Below are 19,629 nucleotides of genomic sequence, written 5' to 3' on the forward strand. Positions count from 1 at the left end.
GATATGAGTTAATCTGAGAGACAGTGGAGCACAAAGGCTCCGGAGAAGAAGCCGAGTTAGTGACATCCAGAATGGCCGAGTTAGCAAGATGCAGTAATAGAATACAAGAGAGAGAGAGAGAGAGAGAAGGAGAGAAGGTGCCCGGTGTATTATTGGGGGTCCTCCGGCAGACTAGGCCTAAGTCAGCCTAACTAGGGGCTGGTACAGGGCAAGCCTGAGCCAGCCCTAACTATAAGCTTTATCAAAGAGGAAAGTCTTAAGTCTAGTCTTAAATGTGGAGACGGTGTCTGCCTCCCGGACCGTAACAGGAAGATGATTCCACAGGAGAGGAGCCTGATAGCTGAAGGCTCTGGCTCCTGATCTACTTTTGGAGACTTTAGGGACCACGAGTAACCCTGCGTTCTCAGAGCGCAGTGTTCTGGTGGGATAATAAGGCACTATGAGCTCTCTAAGAATGAATCTGATCTATCAGTTTTTACTGTGACAACATTTAATTCATGTTGATCTGATGTGTCGTAGTGAAGGTCCAGGATGTTGGACACAGTTGTCCCTCCTGTCCTCCAGGATGTTGGACACAGTTGTCGGATGTTGGACACAGTTGTCCCTCCTGTCCTCCAGGATGTTGGACACAGTTGTCCCTCCTGTCCTCTAGGATGTTGGACACAGTTGTCCCTCCTGTCCTCCAGGCTGTTGGACACCGCTGTCCCTTCTGTCTTCTAGGATGTTGGACACAACTGTCCCTCCAACTGTGGAGAAGGCTCTGTCACCCCAGGTCGGTGCTTTGTCCTGAGTGGTGGAGTGAGGAGGTTGGCATCAGAGGAGTGGAGGCTGGGGGAAGGAGTCTGGCGGTGGAGCAGGTTAGTGAGGTCGGAGGGGGTGTGGTTAAGGAGGGCTTTATAAGGACTTTGTATTGGATGCGTTGTGGGACAGGGAGCCAGTGGAAGTTCTGAAGGACAGGGGTGATGTGATCCTGGATCGGGAATTTACAGTTACAGTATTCAAATCTGGATGTAATGAAGGTATGGATGAGAGTTTCAGCAGCAGTGGGAGGGGCCGATGGGCATAGGCGAGCTATGTTCTTTAGGTGGAAGAAGGCAGTACTGGTGATGTGACTGATGTGTTTTTCAAAAGAGAGGTTATTGTCAAAAATGACTCCGAGGTTGCAGATGTGTGGAGAGGAATGTAGAGTGGAATTGTCAATGGTGAGGCAGAAGTTGTGAGAGGTTTTGGTGAGTGATTTTGGACCGATGATGATCATCAGATCATGGCTGCAAATGGTGTTTCCAAGGGGGAGCATGTCGAGGATGAATAAGAGGGGACCAAGCACCGAACCCTGGGGGATGCCTTGGGACAGAGGAGTGAACCAGACACTTCAGAGGAAACAAGTTTAACTCTGTTTAATGTTGACGATCTTCATCACAACAAACATGTCTATAAAGTTTATCTGATGATGATGTCACTGAAGCGAGCACGCCAACAGAGAGCCGTGGGTACTTTACATCACACTAACACCTGTGTCCACGTGTCCTACGTCCTCCTGTGAATCCTCCACCATCACAGAGGATCCTCCAGTCACTTAAATGCACCTCGAGCAGACGAGGAGAGAGGTCACCTTCATTTTATTAGCCAAGAGGCGATGAAGATAACGTTATTTACTCTGGAAATATGTTCAGTAATGGAGAAAATATGGGTCAACAGACCAAACCCATGTCGTATGTAAACGATAAAACGCGGTGTAATGTTAGCTGCTTGTTGGGACGTCTCACTCTGCTAACGTCTCACTACAGAAACATCAGCTGCTGTTTCAAAAACGTTCGACTGGAAAAAACGTTCACCTGAGAAAGAAAAATCTAATAATACATGTGATTAGTTCTGTCGTGAGTAGAAGAAAACTCTGCTAGCTGCTAGGCTAATCTATATAATTTAAACATGATAACACTGATAATGAGTGACGAGTAAAAACAGTTGAAACAACAGGTCCCTTAAACACATCGAGTCTAAATCATATTGTGGCAGAGTTTGTGATGTCAGTAAATTTAAAATTTAAATTTACAGCCCTTGTTATGATGTCATAGTTTATCTGTGACATCACTTCCCAGCAGAGCCTCGGGTCACTGAGTCAGAGGTTCTTATAAATAAAGTTTTAGTTTGTGTCTGTTTGGAGCCGAAGGGTGGAGACATCTCCGCTGTACGATGAGACAGTGGGACCTGCTGAGAACGGCGTCTTCAGTGAGGACGGCGTCTCCAGTGAGGACGACGTCTTCAGTGACAACGGCGTCTTCAGTGAGAACGGTGTCTTCAGTGACAACGGCGTCTTCAGTGACAACGGCGTCTTCAGTGAGAACGGCGTCTTCAGTGAGGATTGCGTCTTCAGTGAGGACGGCGTCTCCAGTGAGGACGGCGTCTCCAGTGAGGACGGCGTCTTCAGTGAGGACGGCATCTTCAGTTAGGACGGCGTCTTCAGTGAGGACGACGTCTTCAGTGAGGATTGCGTCTTCAGCATCTTCAGTGACAACGGCGTCTTCAGGACTGCGTCTTCAGTGAGGATGGCGTCTTCAGTGAAGACTGCGTCTTCAGTGAGGACGGCGTCCTCAGGATTGCGTCTTCAGTGAGGATGGCATCTTCAGTGAGGACGGCGTCTTCAGTGAGGATGGCGTCTTCAGTGAGGACGGCGTCCTCAGTGAGGATTGCGTTTTCAGTGAGAACGGCGTCTTCAGTGGGGACGACGTCTTCAGTGAGGACGGTGTCGTCAGTGGGGATGGCGTCTTCAGTGAGGACGGCGTCTTCAGTGAGGATGGTGTCTTCAGTGAGAACGGCGTCTTCAGTGAGGACGGCGTCTCCAGTGAGGACGACGTCTTCAGTGAGAACGGCGTCTTCAGTGAGGACGGCGTCTCCAGTGAGGACGGCGTCTTCAGTGAGGATTGCGTCTTCAGTGAGGACGGCATCTCCAGTGAGGACGGCGTCTCCAGTGAGGACGGCGTCTCCAGTGAGGACGGCGTCTTCAGTGAGGACGGCGTCTTCAGTGAGGATTGCGTCTTCAGTGAGGACGGCATCTTCAGTGAGGATGGTGTCTCCAGTGAGGACGGCGTCTTCAGTGAGGACGGCGTCCTCAGTGAGGATGGCGTCTTCAGTGAGAACGGCGTCTTCACTGAGGACGGTGTTGTCAGTGAGGACGGCGTCTTCAGTGAGGACGGCGTCTTCAGTGAGGACGGTGTCTTCAGTGATAACGGCGTCTTCAGTGAGGACGGCGTCGTCAGTGAGGATGGCATCTTCAGTGAGGACGGCGTCTTCAGTGAGGATGGTGTCTTCAGTGAGGACGGCGTCCTCAGTGAGGATTGCGTTTTCAGTGAGAACGGCGTCTTCAGTGACAACGGCGTCTTCAGTGAGGACTGCGTCTTCAGTGAGGACGGCGTCCTCAGTGAGGACTGTGTCTTCAGTGAGAACGGCGTCTTCAGTGAGGACTGCGTCTTCAGTGAGGACGGCGTCCTCAGTGAGGATTGCGTTTTCAGTGAGAACGGCGTCTTCAGTGAGGACTGCGTCTTCAGTGAGGACAGCGTCCTCAGTGAGGATTGTGTCTTCAGTGAGAACGGCGTCTTCAGTGAGGACTGCGTCTTCAGTGAGGACGGCGTCCTCAGTGAGGATTGCGTTTTCAGTGAGAACGGCGTCTTCAGTGAGGACTGCGTCTTCAGTGAGGACAGCGTCCTCAGTGAGGACAGCGTCCTCAGTGAGGATTGCGTCTTCAGTGAGAACGGCGTCTTCAGTGAGGACTGCGTCTTCAGTGAGGACAGCGTCCTCAGTGAGGATTGCGTTTTCAGTGAGAACGGCGTCTTCAGTGAGGACTGCGTCTTCAGTGAGGACAGCGTCCTCAGTGAGGACAGCGTCCTCAGTGAGGATTGCGTCTTCAGTGAGAACGGCGTCTTCAGTGAGGACTGCGTCTTCAGTGAGGACAGCGTCCTCAGTGAGGATTGCGTTTTCAGTGAGAACGGCGTCTTCAGTGAGGACTGCGTCTTCAGTGAGGACAGCGTCCTCAGTGAGGACAGCGTCCTCAGTGAGGATTGCGTCTTCAGTGAGAACGGCGTCTTCAGTGAGGACTGCGTCTTCAGTGAGGACGGCGTCCTCAGTGAGGATTGCGTTTTCAGTGAGAACGGCGTCTTCAGTGAGGACTGCGTCTTCAGTGAGGACAGCGTCCTCAGTGAGGACAGCGTCCTCAGTGAGGATTGCGTCTTCAGTGAGAACGGCGTCTTCAGTGAGGACGGCATCTTCAGTGAGAATTGCGTCTTCAGTGGTCGACATCACAAGTCTCTGTGGTCTTTCAGGTCTTAAGGTTTTCAGGTCTTTAGGTCTACAGGTCTTTCAGGTCTTTTGGGTCTTTCAGGTCTTTAGGTGTTCAGGTCTTTCAGGTCTTTCAGGTCTTCAGGTCTTCGGGTCTTCAGATCTTCAGGTCTTCAGGTCTTTTGGGTCTTCGGGTCTTTTGGGTCTTCAGGTCTTTAGGTCTTTCAGGTGTTCGGGTCTTCAGGTCTTCGGGTCTTTCAGGTCTTTCAGGTCTTCAGGTTTTTCAGGTCTTCAGGTCTTTCAGGTCTTCGGGTCTTTCAGGTCTTTGGGTCTTCAGGTCTTCGGGTCTTTCAGGTCTTCGGGTCTTCAGGTCTTTCAGGTCTTTCAGGTCTTCGGTTCTTTCAGGTCTTCGGGTCTTTCAGGTTTTCAGGACTTTCAGGTCTTTGGGTCTTCAGGTCTTTCAGGTCTTTCATGTCTTCGGGTCTTTCAGGTCTTCGGGTCTTCAGGTCTTTGGGTTTTTCAGGTCTTCAGGTCTTTCAAGTCTTCGGGTCTTTCAGGTCTTCAGGACTTTCAGGACTTTGGGTCTTCAGGTCTTTCAGGTCTTTCAGGTCTTCGGGTCTTTCAGGTCTTCGGGTCTTCAGGTCTTTGGGTTTTTCAGGTCTTCGGGTCTTTCAGGTCTTCGGGTCTTCAGGTCTTTCAGGTCTTCAGGTCTTTCAAGTCTTCAGGTCTTTCAGGTCTTCGGGTCTTTCAGGAATTTGGGTCTTCAGGTCTTTCAGGTCTTTCAAGTCTTTAGGTCTTCAGGTCTTCGGGTCTTCAGGTCTTCAGGTCTTCGGGTCTTTCAGGTCTTTCAGGTCTTTCAGGTCTTTAGGTCTTCAGGTCTTTCAGGTCTTTGGGTCTTTCAGGTCTTCGGGTCTTCACTTCTTTCAAGTCTTCAGGTCTTCACTTCTTTCAAGTCTTCAGGTCTTCAGGTCTTTCAGGTCTTCGGGTCTTTCAGGTCTTTGGGTCTTCAGGTCTTTCAAGTCTTCAGGTCTTTCAGGTCTTCGGGTCTTTCAGGTCTTTGGGTCTTCAGGTCTTTCAGGTCTTCAGGTCTTTCAAGTCTTTAGGTCTTCAGGTCTTTCAGGTCTTCGGGTCTTTCAGGTCTTCGGGTCTTTCAGGTCTTTCAGGTCTTTCAGGTCTTCAGGTCTTTCAGGTCTTCGGGTCTTTCAGTCAGGTCTTTCAGGTCTTTCAGGTCTTCAGGTCTTTCAGGTCTTCGGGTCTTTCAGGTCTTTCGGTCTTCAGGTCTTCAGGTCTTTCAGGTCTTCGGGTCTTTCAGGTCTTCGGGTCTTTCAGGTCTTTCAGGTCTTCGGGTCTTTCAGGTCTTTGGGTCTTCAGGTCTTTCAAGTCTTTGGGTCTTCAGGTCTTTCAGTGTGATCTGAGGATCTTGTTTGTTGTGGACTCCTCAGTTTATCTTCAGTTTCTTTTTCTTCAAACAGACACCATTACCCATGATCCTCTGGTTCATGTCATCACATCCTTGGTTTTTTTTTTTTTTTTTACACCTCTGCACTGGTGAAGCTGCGGACGGAGACACATGTTCAGGTTGTCTGTCCGTCCATCCCTGCAGGTGGACGTGTCTCTGTCTTAGGACGGACAGTGTCTCTTGTAATAAATCACAGCTCAGCTCAGACTCTGCCCCCCAGCACCCTGGGCTGCGTGCCCACATCGTCCATATGGTCGATCATGTGACTCACGTTGAACAGCTGACGCCCTGCAGCTCCTTCTGATGTTTGTCTGTTTATTATTGGTGTCAGGTAATTGTGTTTACTATTGATATCAGTCAGAGTATTGATTATTGATATTAGTATTGATCATCAGTCAGAACTCAGACACTCTGACAATCGGAGGATTTGTCAGAGCTGGTTCTAAACATATATAAGCACTGAATCGTCCAATAGGAGCAGAGTTCCTGTGGGAGAACGACCACTTCCTGTGGAAACAACAAACACACACATTTACACCCAGAAAGCACCGCCGACAGGGAGGAGCTAAATATAGACTCTGCTGCTGCACGACACAACAGCGGCCAACAGGAAGTCTCTGAGGACCACACACACACACACACACACACACACACAGTAACATACACACATGTATGTCTGCCCCCTGCTGGTTAATATTTTCACATTACTGCACTTTCATCTCTCAACAAGCCCAACTGGACCTCAAGTTCAACGATCCCTTCTGTTTTCCCCTGGACCAGGACCAGGGTTAGAGTATCCTGAGATACCAAAGATCAACCTGAGAAGGTTAGGAGTACCACCTGGTCTACGTCAGAGAATACTGGACTGGACTATCCCACACCACCCAGAATTAATTACCCTTGAAGAACACACACACATGTATGTGTGTGTGTGTGTGTGTGTGTTACTGTGTGTGTGTGTGTGTGTGTGTGTGTGTGTTGAATGAAGTGAATTATAAATCAACGCAAACATCATCAGCTGATCAATCGTCGACTCTGATTGTTGAGTTAATGAATCAGTGTTGTCGTACGATGACTTCCTGTCTGAGCCTCTCATATTAATCTACCTGCGGTCAGATCAACAGGCCGGACAGCACGGCGGCTGTAGTCATGTGACCATGTTGAGTGACACACCGACTGTCTGTCAGACAGTCGAGTTTCAACGTTTTATTTTTAGTTTGAGAGTTTCACTATGTTTCCTGTGAGGATACACTGTCTGTCTGTCTGTCTGTCTCTACCTGTCTGTCTGTCTGTCTGTCTGTCTGTCTGCAGTAGATGTGCTCCCTTTATCCACTGCTCATTTTCATTCACTGCTGCTCATTATTATCCACTTCCTATTATTTTCATTATTATTATTATTAGTATTGTTATTTATCGCCGACTCTTGGATTTTTGTACTTATTTGCATGCCTAGTTATTTGAGTTTTTTAAGTCTAATTCTTAAATCTGTAATCTGACTCTTTTTCCTTGACTGCTGTAACACTGGAATTTCTCAATTATGGGATCAATAAAGGTGTATCTTATCTTATCTTATCTTATCTTATCTTATCTTATCTTATCTTATCTTATCTGTCTGTCTGTCTGTCTGTCTGGCCCTCGCAGTGTTTCACAGTGATGTCACTCTTCCTCTTTGTGTGATGTTGTGGTGAGATGGTTTGGCCACACGTGCACATTAGTGCATGTTTGTACTCCAGTGACTCGCTCACTCCCATCAGTCTGCGCTCACACAACATTTACTGCTGATGTCATGGAAACATCATGACATGCGCTGGTTACCTAACACCCAGACAAACTGCGAGCCGGTGGAAGGGTGGAGGTGGGCGGCGTCCTGGTTATGACGATGTCACAGAGAATAAAGCTGTAATCTGTGTTTTTCAGGTAATATGTGCGTGTGTGCTGCTCAGCGGACACGTTGGTCCAGCGGAGTTAACCTGCGAAACACTGATCCTGCTGTCGACCAACCTGACAGGTAACTTCCTGTCTGACTTCCTGTCTCTGGGCGTAAATGTTTGATTTTTAAGTCGTAGACAAACGTTGAGCTAATGTTTGTTTGATGTTTGTTTTTCAGCGAGAGCGTTGGCGTTTCTGAACCAGACGTTCACCGTCAGTAACATCTCAGGTTTGTACAGCTGACTGTCGACCAGGCATCAACAACCTTCGCCATGCCTCCCACCATCTGTATGCAGAAACTTAACCAATTAAACACCAGCAACACGTGTACAGGGAGGTTTTTAGAGTGCCGTCTCAACTGCACGCCAAATGACCTCTTTCATTGTCACCACAGCCACAAACACTCTGCTAAGCACCGCCCCTCTCTGCCTCTGATTGGCTCAGAGCTACTAGTTGTCTTTTTGCAGAATAACACTAACGCCGTGGGAGTGAGCCTGTTCAGGGATTTCAGCCCTCATGGACACAAGAGCGGGGTTTTTGTTTCAGAAGGACGACGCTGTTTGTTCCTAATGTTGAGAAAACGTCAAGAAAACTTTAGGACGAGATGATAAGGAAGCAAACTGCCTTAAAATCATGCGACTGCAGAGCGTTATCTCACGGCTCATATCAGTAAACACTCAGAGCTCCGAGCTTTAGTTTGATATTTTACCAAATGATAAAATCAAGAATAGAAGACATCAGCCAGAGGTGTTTAATGACATCAGAGAGATACCAGAAAACATCAGAGCGCAGCAGATTTGAAAGACGCCTCAATATTTAGCATCAGACTCAATGATGAAAATAATTATAATAATAAAATACGTTGTTTGTCAGTCGCAGTGAGATTCTGTGTTTGACTGAGGGACAAAACCAACATCAGACCAACATCAGGAGGTGACGACAAAGTTTCTATGATTTATTCTGAGGAGTGAAGGACTGACATTATATTAATATCCAAAAGGTTACTGACCCTGCTGTCGACTCTCACCTTTAACTCTCTTTAACTCTTTAAGGGATTGAACTGTATCAACAGGTCCCTTAAACAGGCTGAGCGTGTTGCTTCTGCTGCCCCCTGCTGGTTAATATTTTCACATTACTGCACTTTCATCTCTCAACAAGCCCAACTGGACCTCAAGTTCAACGATCCCTTCGGTTTTCCCCTGGACCAGGACCAGGGTTAGAGTATCCTGAGATACCAAAGATCAACCTGAGAAGTTTTGGAGTACCACCTGGTCTACGTCAGAGAATACTGGACTGGACTATCCCAGACTACCCAGAATTAATTACCCTTGAAGAACTGGGACAGAAGAACCTCTAAATAAACAGAGAAGGTTGAAACAAACCGATTCATATTAACAACGCTGTGCCTAAAAGTTTCTGTGTTATAAATCCTCAGAAATACATTGAGGTAGAGACCTCATTTACAATGTAGCCGAGTAAAATAATAAAAAAATCAAAGCACTTAGACACAGAAAAGCCAAAGAGAAACTTACATAAAAGTGGCAACAAGAAGTAAAAACGTAGAAGAAAATAAATTAAAGCATCAATAATGAACAAAAACAGTATAAATGTAAAACCATTAATCAGGTAAAACACGAACATCTAAAAGTAAAATGTGATACAGATTAAGATTTAAATTGCCCGAAGGATAAAAATGAGGAAAACTTTAAATGGTTCTGCGTGTTGTTCCACATTGCAGGTGCACAATATGAATAGAATAGAATAGAATAGAATAGAATAGAATAGTCCTTTATTGTCGTTGTAACATGTGACGTATAACGAAATTAAAGTGTCAAACAGCCAGTATATCACCATTAAAAAAAGCTAACACTACAGTAATAAATAAACAAACACAAACACACACCACCATTCATTGTGTCATTGCACGATCCCGTCATTGTATGTGTTGTGTTAGAGATTGTTTTTTATGGCATTGAGGGTGGTTATTGCTGTTGGATAGAAACTGTTTTTGAGTCTGTTTGTTCTTGATTTGATTGTCCTGTCTGATGGCAGCAGTTCGAACATGTCCAGGGTGAGAAGTGTCCTTTACAATGTTCTGCGCTCTTTTGACACAGCGAGCACTGTGAAGGTCGTCCAGTGAGGGGAGGGGGCAACCGACGATTTTCTGGGCCGTGTTAATGACCCTCTGGAGCGCTCCGAGCTGTTCACACTCCAGGTCAGACCGTCCTCGATGTGGACACCCAGGAAGCGGAAGTCCGACACCCTCTCCACACAGTCCTCGCTGATGATGAGTGGTGGGATGTCAGTTTTTTTCCTCCTGTAGTCGATCACCAGCTCCTTGGTCTTTGATGTGTTGAGGAGCAGGTTGTTCTCTCTGCACCACGCTGCTAGATGTTCAACCTCGTCTCTGTAGGCAGACTCATCCCCCCCAGAGATGGGCCCCACCACCGTAGTGTCGTCCGCAAACTTCACTAGGATGTTGTTGTGGTGAGCAGGGGTGCAGTCATGCATGTAGAGAGTGTACAGCAAGGGGCTCAACACGCAGCCCTGTAGGGAGCCGGTGCTGAGGCTGAGGGCTGTAGATGTGTGATGGCCCACTCTCACCCTCTGGTTGCGACCAGTAAGGAAGCTGTTGATCCACATGCAGGTGGGGTGTGGAATGCCAAGATCCTCCAGTTTGTTCACCAGTTTGTGAGGAAGGATGGTATTGAATGCAGAGCTATAGTCCACAAAGAGCATCCGTACGTAGCTCCCCTGCTGCTCCAGGTGGGACAGTGCAGCATGGAGGGCTGTAGCTACGGTGTCCTCTGTGGATCTATTAGCCCTGTATGCAAACTGTTGTGAGTCCAAACTTTTTGGCAGGAGTGATGTGATGTGACCCCGGACCAGCTTTTCAAAGCATTTCATCACCACCGGGGTGAGAGCGACTGGCCGGTAGTCGTTGAGGCTGGAGATGAGAGGTTTCATGGGCAGGGGGACGATGGTGGAGGACTTCAGGCAGGGTGGGACAGTGGACTGGGCCAGGGACTGGTTGAAAATCCTCATGAAGACTCCAGCCAGCTGACCCGCACAGTCCTTCAGTACACGTCCAGAGACGCCATCGGGTCCAGCAACCTTTCTCGGGTCCACGGCCCGCAGTGTGCGCCTCACCTCATGCTCTGTGAGGGTGAAGCTGCTGTGGACCGTGGGGTGTGGTGTGGTTGCCTCGGGTGGTTCCACCTCAAAGCGGGCAAAGAAAATGTTCAGCTCCTCTGCCAACGAGGCATCACTCTCAGCAGCTCCCAAGGTGGACCTGTAGTTGGTAAGATGTTGGACTCCCTGCCACACCTGCCTGCTGTTCTTACTTTCCAGATGTTTCTCAATCCTCCTCCTATAGTCCGACTTGGCCCCTTTGATGCCTCTCTTCAGGTCAGCCCGGGCCGCACAGTAGAGGGCCTGGTCTCCAGACCTGAAGGCGGTGTTCCTCTCTTTCAGCAGCCGCTGGACCTCCCGGGTCATCCAGGGCTTCTGGTTGGGGTATACCCGGATTCGTTTGTCCACGGTAACAGTGTCTATGCAGTGTTTAATGTAACACAGTACACTGTCCATGAACACTTCCAGGTTTTGATGTACAAACACATCCCAGTTGGTCCTGTCGAAGCAGTCCTGCAGCTGATGAGAGGCTCTGTCAGGCCAAGTCGTTACAGTTTTTGTGATGGTGGGTGCAGTTTTCCTGAGGGGGGCATATGCAGGAATTAACAGCAGAGACATATGGTCAGACTGGCCCAGGTGAGGTAGTGGTTTAGCCCTGTAGCCCAGCTTGATGTTGGAGTAGACCTTGTCTAGTGTGTTATTTCCTCTAGTAGCACACTCAACATGTTGGTGGAATTTAGGGAGCACTGCTTTCAAGTCCGCATGATTGAAGTCTCCTGCTATAATGTGTACAGCGTCAGGATGTGTGCTCTGCTGGCTGCTAATGCTGCTATACAAATGGCTGCAAGCCGCTTTAGCATTAGCGTCCGGTGGGATGTAAACAACTGTTACCATGACGACAGTAAACTCTCTAGGGAGGTAAATAGGCCTGCATTTCACAGTCACATACTCCAAGTCCGGGGAGCAGTGGCTGTCTACAGTCACTGTATTAGTACACCAGCTGTTATTCACGTACACACACAGCCCCCCTCCTCTGCTCTTACCGGAGCTCTCTGTCCTGTCACGTCGCTGTGCGGTGTAGCCTGTTAGCTCAGTCGCAGAGTCCGGGATAAGTGGATGAAGCCAGGTCTCCGTGATCAGCAAAATGCAGCTATCCTTCACGGTGTTATTGGCTGCTATCTGTAGCCTCAGCTTATCCATCTTATTGGCAAGGGATCTGGCGTTCGTGAGAAACAAGCTGGGAAGCGGAGGTTTGAGTGGCTGCCTCCGTAGCCTGGCTAGTGCGCCAGCCCTGCAGCCCCGCTTTTGCCTCCTCTCTCTGCGCCACCTTCGCCTCCTCCCTGCGGAGATGGTAATCCACGGGGAGCCGGGGCGCCGTGCTATGTCCGCCGGTATCTTGTGTAAGCAGAGAAACCTGGCTGTAATACTCCGCTCGTAACAAACTCCTATCTTAAGGAGATCGTGCCGGCTGTAGTTGTTGTTCGCCTGACAGAAAGTACTCAGGACACTAAACAACACGTATACAAAAAGCCATACAAAGCACCAACCGAAAGAACACCGAGCTGATGCAACTGTGTGCGCCGCCATCTTGCTTGCCATCATCCAAAAACTGGATTTTCCAAGTTTGGTAAAAACAGCTGGCACCTGCAGCGTAATCCAACCACTGGACCAAGTTTGATAAGAGCCCACGTTAATGTAAGAGCTAACGTAAGAAGGTGAAAGACCAGTAAGAGCTTTATAGATAAATAAAACACAGTCTTTCCTGCCTTACACTGAGAGAGGGCCACCCAACCTTAGTATACAAGTCACAATGATGGGTGAACTATCTCTAGTCCAGGGGCTTCAGAGTGGCAGCAGAGGTGTGCATGTATAAAATATCTCCATAGTCTAAAACTGATTTAAAAAAAGTTGCCTCAGCAATGCAGCAGAAAGGAAAGTCTATTTCTGTAAAAGAAACCAATTTTAATTCTCAAAGAAGACACCAGCTTGGAGACATGATACGTAAAGGTTAATTTTCATCAATCCAAAAACCAAGGTACTTCTATTCTATCACCCTTTCAGTACTTGTACCTTCGCTGGTAGGGATGACAAGGCTGTCAAGGTTAATATTTTTTGATCCGGTGAACAACATGAATTTTGTTTTGTCTGCATTGAGAACCAGTTTATGATTATTGAGTGCAACTTGGACATCAGAAAAACAGTGTTGGAGGGAGTTTAAGGCAGAGTGTGCGTCTTTTGCAATACAGTACAAAATGGTGTCATCTGCATAAAACTGAATATTACACCCAGTGACAGCTGAGCTAATATCATTAATATGAAGTGTAAACTGGACAGGCCCCAGGATTGAGCCTTGCGGAACACCCTCTGGTATTTGCACAAATTCAGATTTAATGTCACCAATACAAACACACTGCTGCCGGTCACTAAGGTAACTCTGAAACCATTTTAAAGCCATATTATACAACAGTTAGTTCCGGCCCTGCAATCTGATTGGTCGAGAGACAGTAAAACCGTGACGATATTGGAGTACAACATCACGGTTATTTCACTGTGTATGTATCACTCCGCCTCACAGCTGATTGCAATCAACAATCAAATCAAAACTGACGGTTAGTGTCAGTTAGGTCAGCAGTTGCGTTGTAGGCTAATTAATTCATCCACTGTCAAACAGCCAAAAATATGGATTTATTTCCTAAAATAAGTTTTGAATTGAACTATGAATGGTCATCAGAGGAAGATGAGGGAGAGGAGAAGCTGAATCCATCTGAGCACACATCCAGGTTTGTCAGTGTTTCATCAGCGGAGCTCAATGACTTGGAGAAAAGCAACATACTGTCAGATCAGAAGGCAGAGTCGGCTGTGCCTGTGAAGCGACAGTCCACCATGCAGTCACCAGAGACTTATTTCACCGGCTGCACAATTAATGGAAACGTGCAGATAAATGTGTATAAAGAGTAAGTGCCTGGCGCACCATGTCTGCGTTACATAGCAACGGTGACAGCGGAGTCCTGAGGGAACTATTTTTGTTGGCGGAAGACAAATAAAATGCTTAAATTATCTATTTTGTCCTCATTTTTCAACATTTCTTAATCAGCCTTGCTTATTTAACTGTTGAACTGTTGTATAAAAGCAATATCACACTCGAGCTCGTGATGTTATACTCGTATATCGTCACGGCTGTGATTGTCTTCGGCACTCGGCCTGCGGCCTCGTGCCTACGACCGAATCACAGCTGTGACAATATCACAGTACAACATCACTCCCTCTCGTGTGATATTGCTTAATCATCAAATCCAGTGTTTTTTCCTATCTAAGGCTGTAGTGATGTCATCTAAAACAAAAGTGGCAGCAGTAATAGTGCTGTGTCTTTCCCTAAATCCTGATTGATGCATGCTGAGAATGCAGTATGTTGAGATAGATGATTTTAGCTGATTATTAACAAGAGATTCCAATAATCTAAAAACACTGATGTTTAATTTGTTCTCCGTCATGTCCTGCAGAGGACAGAAGAGCTCTGACTCCAGACTACAGACCAGAGTGACATCATCATCATCATCATCAGCATCATCATTAGTGCTGATGGCTAACCCCTTCTGGGGTTAAAGAACGTTGTCACATCAGGAAAATGAATGTGTGTTAATAAGTGAAGTTTTCACACTGAGCTCTGAGACACATCATCAACATGAATATTCAGTGTAAATCAAACGATGCTGGAGACACTTCCTGCTGATGGACGTTAGACTGAGTAGGAGACTGCTGCAGCACTGTCACTCAAACTGTTGGCTGTAAACCGGTCGGTTATTTACAGGAAACACTTGCTGACTCCATCACATCTGGACGGATCTACATATGTCGGCTCATTGATCCACAGCAGCATGATGATTATTTATGAAGGTGTCCATCAGGTTCAGACAGGGTCACAAAATGATCACCTGACAGGTCGATCAGGGTGGAGCTGAATACTGGGATGAAACCAGTATCTGATACAGATCATGTTGTTTATACAAGTACAAGTAAAACCAGGGTCGGTGTCCGTCCAGCTGTTGTGATCAAAAATGATCTGAGGGTCCATTCTCAGATAGTTTTTTAATCAGAGGCAGAGCGGGGGGTCATGACTTGGTCAAAGTAGGAGAACAATCAGCAGGGTCGACTGATGGCAGACGTTAGCTCTCTAACCACAGGGAGGGTTTGTCATCAGTTCAGGATCACAGGCTGTGAGGCAGATGGACTTCAGGTCCAATGGGGCAGCATGTCTCCCCCAGGACTGACCTGATTAGACAGGAGTACACCCTAAACACCTTGAACTCCCCTGACTGTCCAACATTAGTTGGGTTGGGAACTGAAACTTGGGTCCAGATTAGACCTGATGACAAAGTGTCATGTTCCTGTAGAAGAACACTAAACTTTGGTTCCTGGCTCTTTCTAAACAAAGCAGTGTGAAGCGCTTCATTTTGTTTTCAGTTTGGTTTTAGACACTGTGGGACGATCAGTAAGAGTTGTGAACACATGAGTGTGGGTGAGGGGAGTACGACACGGACCGTAGGTTTTATTTCCTGCTCTGATCTCCAGCACCTGTTCAGTGTCAGCGCTGCCGCCGTCTTGTTTCTTCATGCTCTCCATGTTGCTCAGCGACACGCTCGCTGCAGCACACTGAGCTGTACTTTGTTATTATTCTCTGAGGACACCAGTCATCGTTCCCGACCTGGTCACATGTTGTTCTCCGAGTCACACTGAACGTTCTTCTGTTGTTCATCACCATGTTTCTTCTGTGTCACAGATTCAGTCCAGCGACGCCTCCGTGACTCATGTTTTTATTTCATCACATTCAAATGGCTGATTTTAGATTCTGAGGCCGACTGATCAAAATGATTCAGTCACATATATAGGAGACATGTTTCTGTAGTGAAACATCTACTGTCTGTCTGTCTGTCTGTCTGCCTGCAGGTGTTTACTGTGACCTGTCTGTGGACGGTATAGGAACCTGTTGGCCTCGCAGTGCAGCTGGAGAGCTGATCTCCAGACCCTGTCCTGAACAGTTCAACGGCATCCACTACAATACCACCAGTAAGTACCTGTCTGTCTGTCTGTCTGTCTGTCTGTTGTTTATTAAATGCTGTTGGTGCATCTCGATTCTGGACTCAGCCAAACATTCATCCCGTGGAGGCGGAACCAGTCAAACCTGTTTCCCTCCACAGACTCATGGTGTGTTCAGGTGCCCCTGGAAAAATAAAATCAGCTGTATTTACAGGAAGTTTCTGTCCAGTGATGAACAGACTGTAAATACCAGGATGTCAAATCACATGACAATGATGACCTGAGCATCTCTTTAACCACAGAGAAGACACCACACACACACACTCTGAGACGCCCGCCACCAATCAGGAGCTGCCAGTTAAGTGTTAGCCAATCACAGCTCAGCGCTGTGTGGTGTCACTGACGTCCAAGAGCTCAGTGAGAAGAAGAAACGACAGCTGACGAGCTGGAGACTGTTTACTTCCTGCCAACTGGAGACACCACAACTCCCAGTACCACTGTGTGTGTGTGTGTGTGTGTGTGTGTGTGTGTGTGTGTGTGTTACTGTGTGTGGGAGGTAATAAATATCCTGTTTAATTAGATGTTTAGTTGTTGATCTGATTTAATAGCGTGAGTCATGTGCGTGTGTGTGTGTGTGTGTGTGTGTGTGTGTGTGTGTGTGTGTGTGTTGAACCAGCTGGAGCTCATGTCTCACTCCTTCATCATCATCATCATCATCTCTTCACACAGATAAATACCCTCGCTGTCTCTCCTTTGATGTCATCAGTGGTCTAGCCTCTGATTGGTCGGCAGTCAGTAACTGATCAAGTGTATTGATCTGTTCTGATAATCAGCTGGAGGAGCCGTCTTCAGATCACTCAGTGTTTCAATTCAATTCAATTCAATTCAATTCAATTCAATTCAAAACACTTTATTTGTCCCTGAGGGGCAATTTAAAGGCACACAGAGTAGCACAACAACACATACAGACAACTGACAAGACAACATAGACAATAAAAAGGATGTTACATGATATGCATTAAAGTGCTGGAAGTGCTAAAGTCCATGAAAAATACTGTAAGTCAATATAAAGTGCATGGTGGAGGTGGAGGGGGCAATGGTGCGGATACTGAATCAGTGGGGTTGGGAGTTCAGGAGCTGGACAGCCCTGGGAACAAAGCTTGTCTTTCTCCTTTGAGTCCTGCAGCCTGGGCAGCGAAGTCTGCGTCCTGAGGGGAGCCACTCAACCACCGGGATCAGGACATCAGAGGGGTCCTGAAGGATCCTGCGCGCTGATTTCACAGTCTGCTGTTCACACAGGGTGGTGAGACCTTGGACAAGATGTCCGATGATTTTGAAGCAGACTTTAACCGTGTTCAGTAAGCGGTTCCTGTTCTGCAGGAGTGAAACCATGAGATGAAGGAGAAAGTTATCACACTCTCAATGAAGGAGTAATAAAAAGTGGTGAGAATGTCTCTGCTGACCCCGAATGATTTCAGTTTCCTGAGTAGGTGCTGTCTCTGCTGGCATTTCTTGAGGATCTCCTCAATGTTGGAGGAAAACCTCAAAGTGCTGTCAAATATTGTGCCCAGGTACTTATACTCCTCCACAGTCTCCACTGTCTTCCCTTGTATGATGGTGGTGGCTGCCGCAGCCAACTGTCTCTGCTTGGGGGAGAAGGTTTTTGAGAAAGATGACTGCAGCAGGAGGCTCAGGTGTACTGACACTTTTAGCTTACCGCCTTCTTTTAAAGTTTTTAGATACAGGGCCTAAACTTGTCGACACAGGGCCTTATTTTAATAAGTGCTTTTCTAGTGAACGAGTAAAATCACCCTCAAACATTTTGGATATGGCAGTTTCACGCTGCTGTCCACTTTCCTGTATCCAAGCTGGCATATCTACTCGAAACGTCACGGAAAGGGAAATGTCAAGACCGCATCCAAATGTCAAAGTTTTGAGGCATTTATAATTGCCATCTGCCTTCTGATGTCCGGGGATATTCACCAATGTCCCGGCCCGTCTCCTACGTGTGAAGCGAGTGGCGAGTTTGGCATCTTGCAACGCGGATATGTATCCGAAAACATCTACAGGAGCAGCGCTGTGACTCCTCAGGTAAGCACGGTGGATTGGGGTACTTCCATTGAGTTTGCTGCCATTTCAACTAACGCGGATATTTCTGCTGGTTTCACGACTGTGGGGGACGTGGTGATACTGATGGTGGCCGGTACCGGGAGAGGAGAAAGGAGTGGGCGGGCTGCCGGAGACCGCTTACCAGTGTAGAGGCTGGGTGCTCGGGAAGAGGTCCCAAAGACGTGGTGGCTGGTGCGGCTGTCAGCCTCGGCTTGAGGAGCAGTGTCGGTGGGGAGGCGGCGGTTGAAGCGATGGGTTGTCCGTGGAGTGATCTTGGACAGATGGTGACTGAAACGACTCGATACTCGGAGGATAGCGTTAATCACCGGAATGTGGTAACTGGAGTGTGAGCAAATAATCAGCGCATCAATAAAGCGATAATCAAACATCGGAAATGGAAAGTTTTTAAAACTGTAAACAACTCTAGGTTAATCTGGGACTCCCATAGCAAACCCAAAGGACTGTTAGGTGGACACATAAATATTAGAAGTATTCTCTCTAAAGGTGAACAAGTACAGCATCTCTTACAAGAGTCAAATTTTGATTTTTTAGCATTATCTGAATCATGGCTGAACGAAAACTTGCTGCACGCTGCTATAAATTTGTCCGGTTTTGACATTTTTCCAGTGAACATGGAAAAGGTGGGAGTGTTATGTGTTATGTGTTATGTAAAGGACACAATTAGCTGTAATGAAATCAAATTCACAAACTGTGAACTGGAATATCTGGGTCTAAACATTGTACTCTCACCAGAGATGTCTTTTACTCTAATTGTGATCTATCGTCCCCCCTCATCATGTTAGCCTCTATGAAAAGTTTAGAGATCTATTGCAACAGTGTGATTTTAATAGAGAGGTGATAGTGATTGGAGATGTGAATGTGAACTGGGAAGATAAGTCCTCAAGAAAGCAACTTAAACAAGTAACTGACAGCTTTAATCTAACACAAATAGTTAATGGACCAATCAGAATTACCAATTCCTCTTGCACCCACATTGATCTAATTTTTAGCAACATGTCAGACAGAATAATCAAATCGTATAACATGATAACTGGGCTGTCTGATCATAATTTGATCCTAATGGCTGGAAAAGTGAATGGAAAGAAATGTTGTATCCCTGTTCAGAGTACAGACTCCATGAAGATACCAAAGAATAAAAAGTAAGACTTTAAAAATGCTGTCCAGAGTATTAAGTGGGACGACCTGATGAAATCAGATAATTTGGACTATACTAGTCAACCCCAAAGGACAAATTACACACAATTATTAAAGATTTTTCAAAGAAGTTTAGAAATAAAAATAAAAGGGCCTCCCTTCCATGGATAAATGAAACTATATTTCAAATGATGAAAGATCGTGATCAGACCCTAAAAACATCATTGAAGTCCAAACTGACAACTGATAGGCACAAATTTACATCATTAAGAAACAAAGTAACAAGAGAACTTAGGAAAGCCAAGGCAAACTACTTTACTGAAATAATAGTAAATAATAAGGGAAACTCCAAAATTATATGGCAGCAAATAAAGAAATTAACTGGACAAAATAATGCTAGAAAACAGATTGAACTGAGGATTAATGATACTTTGACAAATGAGCCGACGAATGTAGCTGAAGCCCTAAATGGTTATTTTGTAGAATCTGTAGCTACTATTGCCAACAGTTTTCCCTTACACCAGCAGTACAGTGTCACG

At 46.7% G+C, this 19,629-nt stretch overlaps 1 protein-coding gene across 3 annotated transcripts in view; it reads left to right on the forward strand.

Moving 5' to 3' along the window:
* crhr1 (corticotropin releasing hormone receptor 1) overlaps positions 1-19,629 on the forward strand; it is a 60,374-nt gene that overhangs the window by 6,501 nt on the left and 34,244 nt on the right. For all 3 annotated transcript variants that reach the window (XM_050069799.1, XM_050069800.1, XM_050069801.1), the window contains exons 2-4: positions 7,649-7,739; positions 7,839-7,889; positions 15,737-15,856. In XM_050069799.1, coding sequence (XP_049925756.1) covers positions 7,649-7,739; positions 7,839-7,889; positions 15,737-15,856 — 262 coding nt within the window. The remainder of the gene's footprint in view (positions 1-7,648; positions 7,740-7,838; positions 7,890-15,736; positions 15,857-19,629) is intronic.

Source organism: Epinephelus moara, chromosome 18 (genome assembly GCF_006386435.1).
Source record: "Epinephelus moara isolate mb chromosome 18, YSFRI_EMoa_1.0, whole genome shotgun sequence".
Lineage (NCBI taxonomy): Eukaryota > Metazoa > Chordata > Actinopteri > Perciformes > Serranidae > Epinephelus > Epinephelus moara.